The 12,204-nt window shown below is 41.9% G+C and overlaps 1 protein-coding gene across 4 annotated transcripts in view; it reads left to right on the top strand.

The window, feature by feature from the left end:
• The window catches only part of Aplp2 (amyloid beta precursor like protein 2), a 79,294-nt gene that overhangs the window by 64,832 nt on the left and 2,258 nt on the right, over positions 1–12,204 (top strand). For 2 of the 4 annotated variants that reach the window (XM_070038367.1, XM_070038365.1), the window contains 6 exons: positions 2,898–2,997; positions 4,746–4,898; positions 6,741–6,776; positions 10,702–10,787; positions 11,477–11,551; positions 11,870–12,025. In XM_070038367.1, the coding sequence (XP_069894468.1) occupies positions 2,898–2,997; positions 4,746–4,898; positions 6,741–6,776; positions 10,702–10,787; positions 11,477–11,551; positions 11,870–12,025 (606 nt within the window). The remainder of the gene's footprint in view (positions 1–2,897; positions 2,998–4,745; positions 4,899–6,740; positions 6,777–10,701; positions 10,788–11,476; positions 11,552–11,869; positions 12,026–12,204) is intronic. The other 2 variants (XM_070038368.1, XM_070038366.1) reach the window with 1 other exon arrangement.

The following is a 12,204-nucleotide window of genomic DNA, read 5'->3' as shown; positions in this document are numbered from 1 at the left end:
CAGGTCTTCTTGATTAAAAATGACTAAACAAAACTTGTATATCCCCTTAATAATAACAATTAAAAAAAAACACCGTTGGCTCATGCCTATAATCCTAGCTACTCAGGAGGCTGAGATTTGAGGATAATGGTTCGAACCCAGCTGGGCAGGAAAATCTGTGAGACTCTTAGCTCCAATAAACTACTAAAAAAAACCTGAAAGTAGTGTTGTAGCTCAACTGGTGAAGTGCTAGCTTTGAGCACAGAGGCTTAGGGACAGAGCCTAGTCTCTGAGCTCAAACCCAGGACTGGCAAAAATAAAGAAAAAGTAAACCAAAAAAAAAAAAATCACATTTTCTTATCTTTTTGTTAGCAAATTAGACTGTTGTATTATATTTAAGGAAACATAGCCAATGAGAATAGACTAGGGAGACCAGTGTGTGTGTGTTGATTTTTTGCTTGTTTGTGGGTTTGTTGTATTGGGGATCAAACCCAAGATTTCATTCAGGCTAAGGAAGTGCTCTGTAATTGAACTTTCCTCTACATCCCTGGCCCTGATCAATATATTAAACAAATGATTAGGGAATATCTGAGATCAAACTACCATACCAAGTGAAGTGGGAGTCAAAAGGTCTACCACTGTAGAAATCTCAGGAGAGACCTAACTCTCCTGTGAGCTATCTGCTGTCAACCTCTAATTCTAGCAGAGCAGGGCCACTGAATTTTTTTTTTTTTTTTTTATTTTTTGGCTATTTCCTGTTCTGTGACTTGAACACTAGGAAGAACTAAGATGCTCTATTATAACTTGAATATCCCTTATCCAAAATGTTTGAGACTGTAGTCTTGTAAGTATCTGAATTAGGATCTTCTTTCAATATACTATATACATAGCAAGATATCCTGAGGTCAGACCCAAGTCTAGACGTCATTTTATGTTATACACATAGCCTAAAAGTAATTTTTTGCAGCATTTTTGGTGTGCTTGTACTTTGACTCTGACCTTCACAAGTAATCAGATGTGTGTAATTTTTCACTGCATCATGTCCAGGACTGAATGAATGTTACAGATTTGGGGACATTTCTGATTTTGGATTATAGGTTATCAGCCTGTATACCTTTGGCCATATTTGCTTGGCTGAATATGAGTGAAACATTGCTTTTATTCGTCATGCTCTGTAGTTACTGTAAAGGCAGCATTTTCCAATATTCCACCTTTCCTCAGTGGGTGTATGAAGCACCTGCTCTCAAGCTTTTTAATTCATCTGAGGAAGTATAACACATACTGAGACTGTGGGTAGTTCCATTTGCATTTTTCTTTCCCCTAAGGCATTCACTCTTGTGCTTTTCCATCAATTTACTTGATTGACAGAATGGCAAATATAAAATTAAATTGCTTTCATCCTTGCTTTTAAAGGTCAGAGGCATATCAATCTACAGTAAAAGCCTCTTTACATTCAGCTTTTTTTTTTCTTTCATTTTGACCCTTCACTGTAATGGCTTTCAGCCCATACAATTAGTCCATTGGCTTTAAGCACCCTCTTTAGGAGAGGCTCAGTAATTGCAAGTCACCAGGCAGAGAACTTAGAGTGAACTGAAGAGCTTTAGCTTGTGTGGACTACAACATGCCTTGCTGTGTCCTTGGGGCAAGTCAGTTTCAGTTCCACCCTAACTGATCTTGTGGGAAGAATAGTCTGGACCTTTTTCTTTCAGAAAAGACAAAGTGGTCTCTAGTAGATAATTCTTTTAACATTCCCTTAACATCAGTTTCTTGTTGGCTTACTCATACAATCCTGCTACTTGGATGGCAAAGACTGTGAGGATCACACACAGTACAAGGCCAACCCTGGTACAAATTTTTGTCCTGGGGTGGGAGAGTGGGGGGGGATCTCAACCAAATGCTGGGCATGGTAACATATGCTTGCAATTCTGGCTGTATAGGAGATTGAGATTGGGAAGATTATGATTCTAGGGTAGCCTAGGCAAAAAAAAGAAAGAAAAAGAAATCCTTGAAACTTTATCTCAACAGAAGCTGAACACAGTGGTGATGAATCATCCCAGCTATGATAGAATGCACCTATTTTAGGTGGATCATGGTCCAGGAACCATGCCCAGGCAAGAAAGCCAGGCCCTACTCTATCAACTTCAAAAATAAACAGTGCAAAAAAAAGACTGAAAACATGGCTTATTGGTAGAGCACCTCCCTAGGAAGCTCAGGTCTCTTGAGTTAAAAACCAAATACCACCAAGAGAAACATATCAGATTGATACCTCAGCATGAAGTATTTTTTTTTTTTTTTTGTGAGTAGTAATTTGGCTAAAAAGAAATAAACGAGTTCTGCTCTCACTGTCATCATTTTAAGCAGTTGCTTCACTAAGCAAAATGCATAAATGGTTTTGTCTTCCCACATAATTTTCAGCTAGTGATTTGGGTCTGTTTTTAACCCCATATAATCTAATAGGTGGCAAAAACTGACATTTTCAGTCAGCAGAACCTTATAGAATGTGCTGCATTGTACAAATGAGGGCTTTCAGTTTAGTGTATTAATTGGTGGCAAGTGCTTTGTGTGAAAAGCCAATAGCTGGCGAGGAAATATTTTTTCTTTTTTTTCCTCAGTTGATATTTTTCAGATATTGTTATTAGGGTGATGTACAGAGGGATTACTGTTTCATAAGTGATAAAATGAGTGTTTTACTTAGGGGCAGTATATGCTGCATGACCATATTCTTAAAGTTCAGTGGTCAATACATTTAGCATTATGGATATATTTCTAGGAACTCTGCTTGTCTCTGTAAAGTGTACAACCCTGATGTAGTCTTTGTGGAAATGTGAGGCTGTCCCTCACATTTCTGTCTAGCTTGGTTGTTTCTGTCTAGCTTGGTTGTCCCAGTGACATGGCTTTCCACCATATTGTGCTTTCAGGTGATGACACATCTCCATGTGATTGAAGAAAGAAGGAATCAAAGCCTCTCTCTGCTCTATAAAGTTCCCTTTGTAGCCCAAGAAATTCAGGAGGAAATTGGTGGGTACTAACTATATCAAGGCCTGGTAGGACTCCTTGCTGAAGCTCAGGTGTGATGGCTGGGGCAAGATGAGAGAAATAGGAGCCAACCAGGCCAATGAGGTGTGGGGCATGCCGTGGTTTCTGAGATCTACAGTCTACTGGAGCTTACACGAATGACAGGGTTACAGAGTCACTAAGGACAAATGTATTGGCCAGAAACCACAGAAACCGTTGGTTTATTGACCTTCACTCTTGTTAACAGAAGAATCTAGGGTATGAAATTGTAGGAGCCTGGAAAGTTTACTGTTAGCATTCCACCCTGTAATTGCTGGTATTCTACAAATTCCCACCTCATCTCCCTCTCCCACTCTTTCTTCTTAGTTTATTCAGCAAGATTTATTATGTCTATCACTAGGTGTCCCAGAGTAAAATGCAACAGAATGGGCAGTATGTGCTAGAGTTCCCACAGAAGAGAGCCAGATAGGAAAGCAGATGGTTATAAGTGCTTGGAGCTCTACAGTCAGGGTACGATGCTGGGGAGTTAAAGTCAAGCAGTGTTTCTGAGTGTCTCAGTATAGCTAGAACACAGCAAGGAGAAAGGAGATCATAGGAGAAAGGTAGAGTCCAAATCAAGAAAATGGTACTTGGTTAAGTAAAATCAAGGAGTCAGATAACGGAATTCTCAGATAATGGGGAATAATGGCATAATTCTCAGATAATGGGAAATTGGTAGAAGGCTTTAAGCTTGGGATTTTACTTTAAAAACAAACAGAACTTGAAAGAAGTTCTGCTACATGGAGAGCTGATTAAAGTTATAAACTAGCTTGGGAGTGATTATAACATCCAGGAGAAAGGTAGATGTTGAATGCTATGACTATAAAAGAAGAGATCAGAGATGTCTTTGGGATGTGGTCAAGAGGACTAGGGCAAGGGAATGGGTGACTGAAGGAAAAACACCAAGGAATAACATGGATGGCTTTGCCACAGTGTTTACTAAAGTAGGAAGTTCTGCTGAACATCAAGCAAGAGATCTAAGGAAGGCTGTCAGATGAAGCAATGTTTGGATAGTTTGCCATAGGATACCTATTTGAGAGTCATGGTAAACGGGTATTTTTTTTTTTTTTTTTGGCGGTGGGGGGGGTGGTGGTGTCCGGTTGTGGGGCCTGAACTCTGGGCCTGGGTGCTGTCCCTCAGCTTTTCAGCTCAAGGCTAGCTCTCTACCACTTGAGCCACAGCACCACTTCCGGCTTTTTCTTTTTGCTTTATGTGATGGTGAGGAATCGAACAAGTACCGTATTAACCATAGTTAGGCTACAGTTAATATTGTAAGCTAAAATATGCTGGGGAATGTAGATTTTAAGTATTCACATGAATAAAAAGAAATGATTTTGAAAGGTGTTGGGCACCTTTAGTCATTTTATAATGCAAATCAAAACAGCATAAAAAGAATGGTCTTTCAGCCAGGTGCTGGTAGCTTATGCTTATCATTGAAGCTACTCAGAAGGCTGAGATCTGAGGATCATGGGGAAGTCCATGAGACTGTTACCTTCAATTAACCACCAAAAAGCTGGGAATGGAGCTAAGGCTCAGGAACAGCACCCAAGCCCTGAGTTCAAGCCCCAGGACTAGCACCAGAAAACAAATGGAGTTAAGAATGGTCTAATGGACACTCAGCAGATCTCTGGAATGACAGGCTGCTACTCTTGTGCAGAGATACCACATCCTCCTGAAACCTATTTTCTGTCCCTTGCCCTGTCTTTTGTCAGACGAACTCCTTCAGGAACAGCGAGCAGACATGGACCAGTTCACTGCCTCCATCTCAGAGAGCCCTGTGGATGTTCGGGTGAGCTCTGAGGAGAGTGACGAGATCCCGCCGTTCCACCCCTTCCATCCCTTCCTGCCCTTACCTGAGAACGAAGGTGTGTATGGTCTTTAGTAGAACTTCTTGGCAGTGGGGTAAGGTAGAATGGAATAAGTCAGGTTGAGTCGGGGAGGTTGGGTTCCTGCGAGAGGCAGGGGAGACTACATTTTCTTAAGCGTCTGCTCTACCCTGAGTTTTAGCCGGTAGGTGACTTCACTATCACGGGAAGTTCCTCCCATTTTTTTAAATGGATTGTGTCAAGGCCATTGCTCTTCCTGCTTGTGTGATGGCCCTTACACATGGGAGTCACATTGCAGGTTAAATAGGACCTTTGTGTTGTGCTATGCTTTTATCTTTAAATAATAGTCTTAGGAGGCAGATAGATAATGAAGGGACTGAAGAGGTGCCTGGTCTGGCTCAGGCTCACATCTCTGATGTAGTGAGGCACTGTGTCCTTTCAGGCATGCTTTCCTCTGTTCTCTTGCTGGTTCAGTGTCTAAAAGTATCTCTAAAAACCATGAGATCACACTAGAAATAAACAAGCTGGTTCCCTGAAAACAGTATGTGTAATCAGATTCTATTTACTGCTGCTGTTGCTATTGCTGGTGATGATAAAAATGGCCCACATGTCAGGCGCTGGCAGCTCACACCTGTAATCCTACCTACTCAGGAGGCTGAGATCTGAGGATCATGGTTCAAAGCCATCTTGGTCAGAAAAGTCCCTGTGAGACTTTTATATCCAATTAAGCACTCAAAAACTGGAAGTGGTGCTATAGCTCAAGTGGAATAGTGCTAGACTTGAGCAGAGGGGCCCAGGGACAGGGCCCTGAGTTCAAGCCCCAGAACTGACCAAAAAAAGAAACAAAGGCCCACAGCTATGGAGGAAGCCCTGACTATGTGCCAGCTTTCGTGAAGCATTCAGTTAGTCTTTAGAATAACTCTCAGGTAGATACCTAGTGAGTCTTGAATCTAAACCGGTTACCTACTTGCATAGGGCATATATAGCTTAGTTTGTAGGTGGAGAGCCAGTATTTGAACTCAAGCCGACAGTGTCCTGTAGTCTTTGGGATGCTCTCTCACACCTGTGACCAGAGATAGCCTAGGGCCGTGTGCATTAGCTTCAGACCTTATAGAAATGTCTTATAGCTGGGCACTGGTAGCTCATGCCTGTTACCCTAGCTACTCAGGAGGCTGAGATCTGAGATTTGAGATTAGAAGCTAGCCCAGGCAGGAAAGTCTTTGAGACCCTTACCTCCAATTAATCACAGCAAAAAACCAGAAGTGGCACTGTTGCTCAAGTGGTAGAGCGCTACTCTTGAGCAGAAAGGAGCCCGAGGACTGGCAAGAAAAGAAAAAAAAAATGTTTTCCAAACTGGCACAAGACTCAGTGCAGTGAGTGACCTTGCAGTAATAAACAGGAACGGAGAGAGCAGTAGGTAAAGAGCTGTCACCCCATTCCTAATCCTGATCTTATAAATCTCAGCCTCTGGGGGGCTGGAAGGTGGCCATGCATAAACAACTCTATGCTTGTTTGGATCAGACCATTTCAAGCATAGCTCAACTAGGTCCTTGTTGGTCTATTAGCAAACCACAATCAATACTAACTTCCTTTTGTACTATTTTCTAAGAAAAATAATTTTGTGAGCTAAGCTGAATAATTTCTCTTCAAAGGCCCAAATGAGATCTACTTTTCTCCACCAAGGATACTTTCTATAATATGCTCTGCCTCTTATGCTAGTTTGTTTATGGGACAGTTCAGGCATGGTTTTTAAGGGGGGGGAAATGCCACATTCACACTGTAGATGAATTCTAAGTCAAGAATTTTCAAAGAAGCTATCTTCTTTCTTATCTACTTTTGTGCTGTTTTGTTTTTTTTTTAATTGTTTTCCTTTCTGCTTAGACACCCAGCCGGAATTGTACCACCCAATGAAAAAAGGTTGGTTTGTCAAAGATGTTCCCTTTAAGTCCTCCTCCATTCCTTTTCACTTCCCCAGTGCGTTAGAAGTTTCCATTTTCTGTTTCATACCATCATCTGACCTTTCCACTTCATGTCTTCAGCCATGGCTTCGAGTAGTCAGAGTAGTACTGCCTCTGTGTTGCTAATGAGCTCACCTGGCTGCTCCACCCTCAGTAGTATTGGTTACTGTGTGGCCATCCTAAGTATCCTCTTGGAATGTCCAAATCTAAACAGATTGAGTTCTTAAACCTTTGTAAAATACATACAATATATATTCCATTTAACTGATTGATTGTAGAATTGCTAGTTGGTAAAAAGAACGTGCCTAATTTATAGCCACGTGGTAAGTCTTTTCCTATTCATTTTTCTCTGCTGTTCCCACTTACCTCTTTTCCCTTTAGCTGTCCTTGCCCTCTGTGCCTTTGGTCTCAAGACCCCTGAGTTGTAGCATTCTTGAAATACATGAGGCTGATGGATGGATTATGGGTGAACTCTTGGTGTAGTAGTCTCCAGTTTTCATAGACAGTGCCTGTGTGCTAGCAAAAGTTCTGTGCGCTGAGTATGTTCTGTGCAATTCTGGGTAGCCCATTGAACATCCTGTAAGGCAGGGCTTTTACACTATTTCATAGATTAGGGAGTTGAAAATCCTCAAATTATATGACTTCTTTCAAGTTTGTGAGTTTAAGAAGTGTAGTACCAGGGATCTGAATTCAGGTTTCTGCCTAAGGATCTATGTGATTTTATCCCATGGAATGCCCTAAGTAGATAGGCAGTCCCTTCTCTTGGGTCATTTTTCTCTCTCTTTTTTGGTGTGTACACACATGCTGTTCTTGGGACTTAAACTCAGGACCTGGATACTGTCTCTGAGCTTTTTTTGCTCAAGGCTAGCACTCTACCACTTAAGCCACAATATTGATTCCACTTCTGGCTTTTTGGTGGTTAATTGAAGAAAGAGTCTCATGAACTTTGCTACCTTGGCTGGCTTCAAACTTTGATCCTCAGGTCTCAGCATCCTGAGTAGCAAGGATTACAGGTATGAGCCACTGGCACCTGGCTTAGCACATATTGTCAGTGTACTTTAGGACCCACCCTTTTGGTTTTGACACATTGAATATGGATCGATCAAGTTGTGTTCCCTGGCTCAGAAATTGGTTTATGCCACAGTTCCTTCTCAAAATACAAAAGTGATTTAAACCTTACTTCCTTGTAATTGCTTTGTTTTGTTCTCCTTGGGTGTGCCTCTGCTTGTAGATCACTGTGCTCACTTTCCTCTCTCCCAGCACATCTTAGATTTACACTTAATGCTGAAATTTCTAGCTCAGGTTATAGCTCAGTGGTAGAACATTTGCCTCACACGTGCATACCTCACCACCACCACCAAAAAAGTTTCTACAAGTTTAACTGACTTTTGCTTTCATAGTTAGTTGTTATGTATCAGGACAATTTAGTAGTTATGAATTTTTAGTCTGTCAGTCATCTTTTTATGTGCTTAAAGCACTAAAGTGGATTTGATCACTGTTTTTGACACATGTAGGTTATACAACCAAAAATGTATTAGAATAGCGTGGGTAATGATGATGAAGGGAGAAAGGTAGAAGTAGCTCAGGACTGGAACTTCTTGGTCTTGGTCATAAGCATCCTTGTAGAGGTAATGCCCTTCCAGATTCTTCTTTCTCAAATAGTATTCGATTGCTGTTTCATTGGAATGGTAAGACTGCAAAAGCCTGCCCTCACCTAACCAGAATCAAACCATGCAGTTCTTTTTTATTTTTAATAAGTTTTTAATTGTGAAAATACCATACAGAGGGGTTACAATTACACGAGCAAGGTAATGAGTACATTTCTTATCCAGCATTGTTGCCTCCTCCTTTGTTTTTCCCCTACCATCCCTGCCCTCCCATCTCCACAACTACACTCCCCCTGCCTCCCCGCCAAAGTTGTAAAGTTTGTTTTTCGACATAGCATCTTGTACATCTCATTGTTGCAATGGATCCACCTGTAATTCTTTTTAAAGTGAAAGCGTTTGAGAAAATTGCATCATTTTTGGCTGCAGTGTCATGAATTAATGAAATGGTTGGCCTGCAAGCTCAGCAACTGTGAAGCTGTTATTAATTGCTTTGTTGCTCTTTGTTGAGAATGAGCATAGTTATGAGCTGGAAAGCTTTTTCTGTGGTGGAGTCTAGTGTCAGTACCTTCCACGACAATCCAGGAACAGTAGTGCTTTGGGATCTCCCTTGCAGGTTAACTTACATGAGATTCTAAGGCTTAGGATGTAGAGTAGCTTATCAAATTGAGCTATTTTATTTATTAAAAAGTCAAGTCGTAGATGAGTGGGGAACTGTGTTTTATTATTAATAAGGAACTTAGGATAGCAAGATAGATGTAAGGAGAAAACCATGAAGTTCAAGCAGAAGAGAGTTTATTGGGAGAACCAAACTACTGGCCTGCACCAGATGTAGGTGTGCAGCAAGCAGTGTGTAGCATGTCATGTGTAGTGTGTAGCATGTAGCAGCCTGACAGGTGGCAGAGAGAGATTATGTAGGGAAAAGCGAGGAGGAGATATGGCGTCAATGGATACAGAAGTGACTTCAGATCCTAGGTTCCTTTTGCTGACTCAGGTGATTACTGGTTTTGGGAAGGTGATTTCTGTTAAGGCTACATGCTGTCTTTGGAGGCAGGGGGTTGTTCTCCCAGGTAGACCTAACAAATATCACATGCTTTGAAACTAAAAATAAAGAGGCTTGCCCCTCCTTTCTCTTTGCTGGGTCCATTCACAGTGCATAATTGGACACTTATCATTCCAAGTGTCACACACTAGTGATGCTGACTTAGTCCGTATCTGACTTTAGAAAAAGGAGAAGTTGGCCAGGCCTTGGTGGCTCATGCTACTCAAGAGGCTGAGATCTGAAGATAAAGGTTCAAAGCCATCCTGGGCAGCCAAGTCAGTGAGACTCTTACCTCCAGTTAATCACCAGAAAACCAGAAGTGGAGCTGTGGCTCAAAGTGGTAGAGTACTAGCCTTGATCAGAAAAGCTCAGGGACAGTGCTCAAGCCCGGAGTCCTAGCCCCAGTACTGACAAAAAAAGAAGAAAAGGAGAAGTGCTATTCTTGCTCCATGTAGGGAAAAGAACCCTCCACCCTGGTATTAGAATTCTCCTGTTGATGAACTAGTTTCCTGCTGCGCATTCTAGCCTAGTCTCTTAGGATGTGAGTATCAGGGATCTGAGTTCTAAGAGGGGTATGGACCAATGGGAGACAAGAGAAAGACTATTACAAACTGACTAAGTGCTACATCCTGGGAGTGTCTGAGAGGAGCCCAGGTTTAAGAGATAATTTATCTCTTAAAGGAGGACTTAAGGTTGGGGGAGATATTTGAGCCAGAAAGAATTGCCTATGGTAAACTATAATATATAAAATATAATATTCACATCTACGGCATTGCTGAGATGTACATCTATGTGGGAGGACCTGGGTACTGAAGAATTGGGCTGTGGAATAGCAAGTGCTCAGTAGGACTTTTAAACATACATACATACATACATACATACATACATCTATCTATGGGTGCTTTGTGGTTTTCATACCATAGCGTCCAAAGACTCAGCTTCTGTATATCTTACAATAAACAGTTCTCCCCAAGGCCTTCCTTGCATTTTTTCCTAGAGGGTGACAAGTCAGCAGTCTCTCCTCCATGATACTCATCAGCCCTTGACAATGTCATTGATCTTGTAGAGCAGCACATAAGTACATCTGCTAACATGGGAACACAATGGCAATAGTGAGTTGTGGGGAGGGATTCAGTGAGGGGCTTTCTAGCCCCTCTTCAAGCAGGAGTTTACTGTTTCTGTGAACTTGGCCTAAGGTGGGCTGTGAGGAAACCTAGCTGTGATCTCTATCCATACAGGGTCTGGAGTGGGTGAACAAGACGGGGGACTGATTGGTGCGGAGGAGAAAGTGATTAACAGTAAGAATAAAGTGGACGAAAATATGGTGAGCCCATTCTTTCTTCACAGTACAGTTTGTTTTGAGACTCACCAGACTGAATGCCTGGTGCTTCTGGGGGCACATCTGCATGCCCGTTTCCTATTCTGGGTGCATGTCTTGTGTGCCCATTTCCTGTATGGTAGAGACAGAACTCCCCTTGTTCCCACACACTGGCTGTATGGCTTAGCATCTGCAGATGACAGGGACAAATGAAGTCTTTTTCTATAGAATTATTGATCTCCAGCCATACAGTAGGAAAATACATTTGGAAATGAAATGAATCACATAAAGCCATTTTCAGGTGAAACAAAACAGAATCAATGTTCAGTTTTGTTTTGTTTTTTCCTCAAATCCTCTTGAAATATAAACTTGGTTTTCTATCACTTACATTTGTGGCCTCTTGCTATTCTGTTGAGCCACATCTCCACAAGTTACCTAAAGGAGAATGCAGGTGGAAACGCAGCTTAGACCACCTGCAGTTCTTTGGGCTTTGTTTTTTGTTTTCTTCACTTGGCATTTGCCTTTCTTTCCATTCAGAGGTTTGGTGTATTTGGATGCATGTGATAAAACTGACTGGTTAGTGGGTGTCCATCAGGTATCAGTTCCCAACCACCAGTGTAGTAGAGAAGAAATGATGGTATTTATACTGAATTTCCCCTCCCACACAGTTGCCGACATTTTTGTGACTGTTTCAGGTCATTGATGAGACTCTCGATGTTAAGGAAATGATTTTCAATGCTGAAAGAGTTGGAAGCCTTGAGGAAGAGCCGGTAGGTGTTTAGTTCCAGAACCTAATGCCTGTTTTCATGTCAGTTTCACTGTTTCTAACCTTCAAGTAGAAAGTGAGAGGTATCTGCTGTTCTCTATTAACAAAGGCTCCCTCATTTCTACTTTCCCATACTGCTGGGTGAGAAAGCTGAAATGAAAATCTCCATGGAGACCAGAAAAAGTGACTTCTTCCTTATATAGATAGTTATCTGCAAAGCAAGGTAGAGTGCTACCTTGGATTGTAGAGACCCTTGGTCGCCTGTCTCACAGTTGCAAGGTGGTCACTGAAACTTTGTTCCCTGTCTGCTTTGTGATTTTAGGAATCCGTAGGACCTCTGCGGGAGGACTTCAGTCTGAGCAGCAGTGCCCTTATTGGCCTGCTGGTTATTGCAGTGGCCATTGCCACGGTCATTGTCATCAGCCTGGTGATGCTGAGGAAGAGGCAGTATGGCACCATCAGTCACGGGATTGTGGAGGTGAGGAGGGACTTTATTCTGCCTTGGCCCACACTAGTGAAGGCTGAGGGTTTTCTCTGCACTGTCAGCCCCTGGGGTAGTGGGGAATGATAATAGAATCCAAAGATCTTAATTTCTCTAATACTGGACATGTGGCCATCATTATATGACTTACTGTATTATCAGATCACATTTTTGAT

Source organism: Dipodomys merriami, unplaced genomic scaffold, assembly GCF_024711535.1.
Source record: "Dipodomys merriami isolate MVZ:Mamm:240054 unplaced genomic scaffold, mDipMer1.0.p SCAF_29, whole genome shotgun sequence".
Taxonomy (NCBI): domain Eukaryota; kingdom Metazoa; phylum Chordata; class Mammalia; order Rodentia; family Heteromyidae; genus Dipodomys; species Dipodomys merriami.
This window is presented reverse-complemented; position numbering and strand designations above follow the sequence as displayed.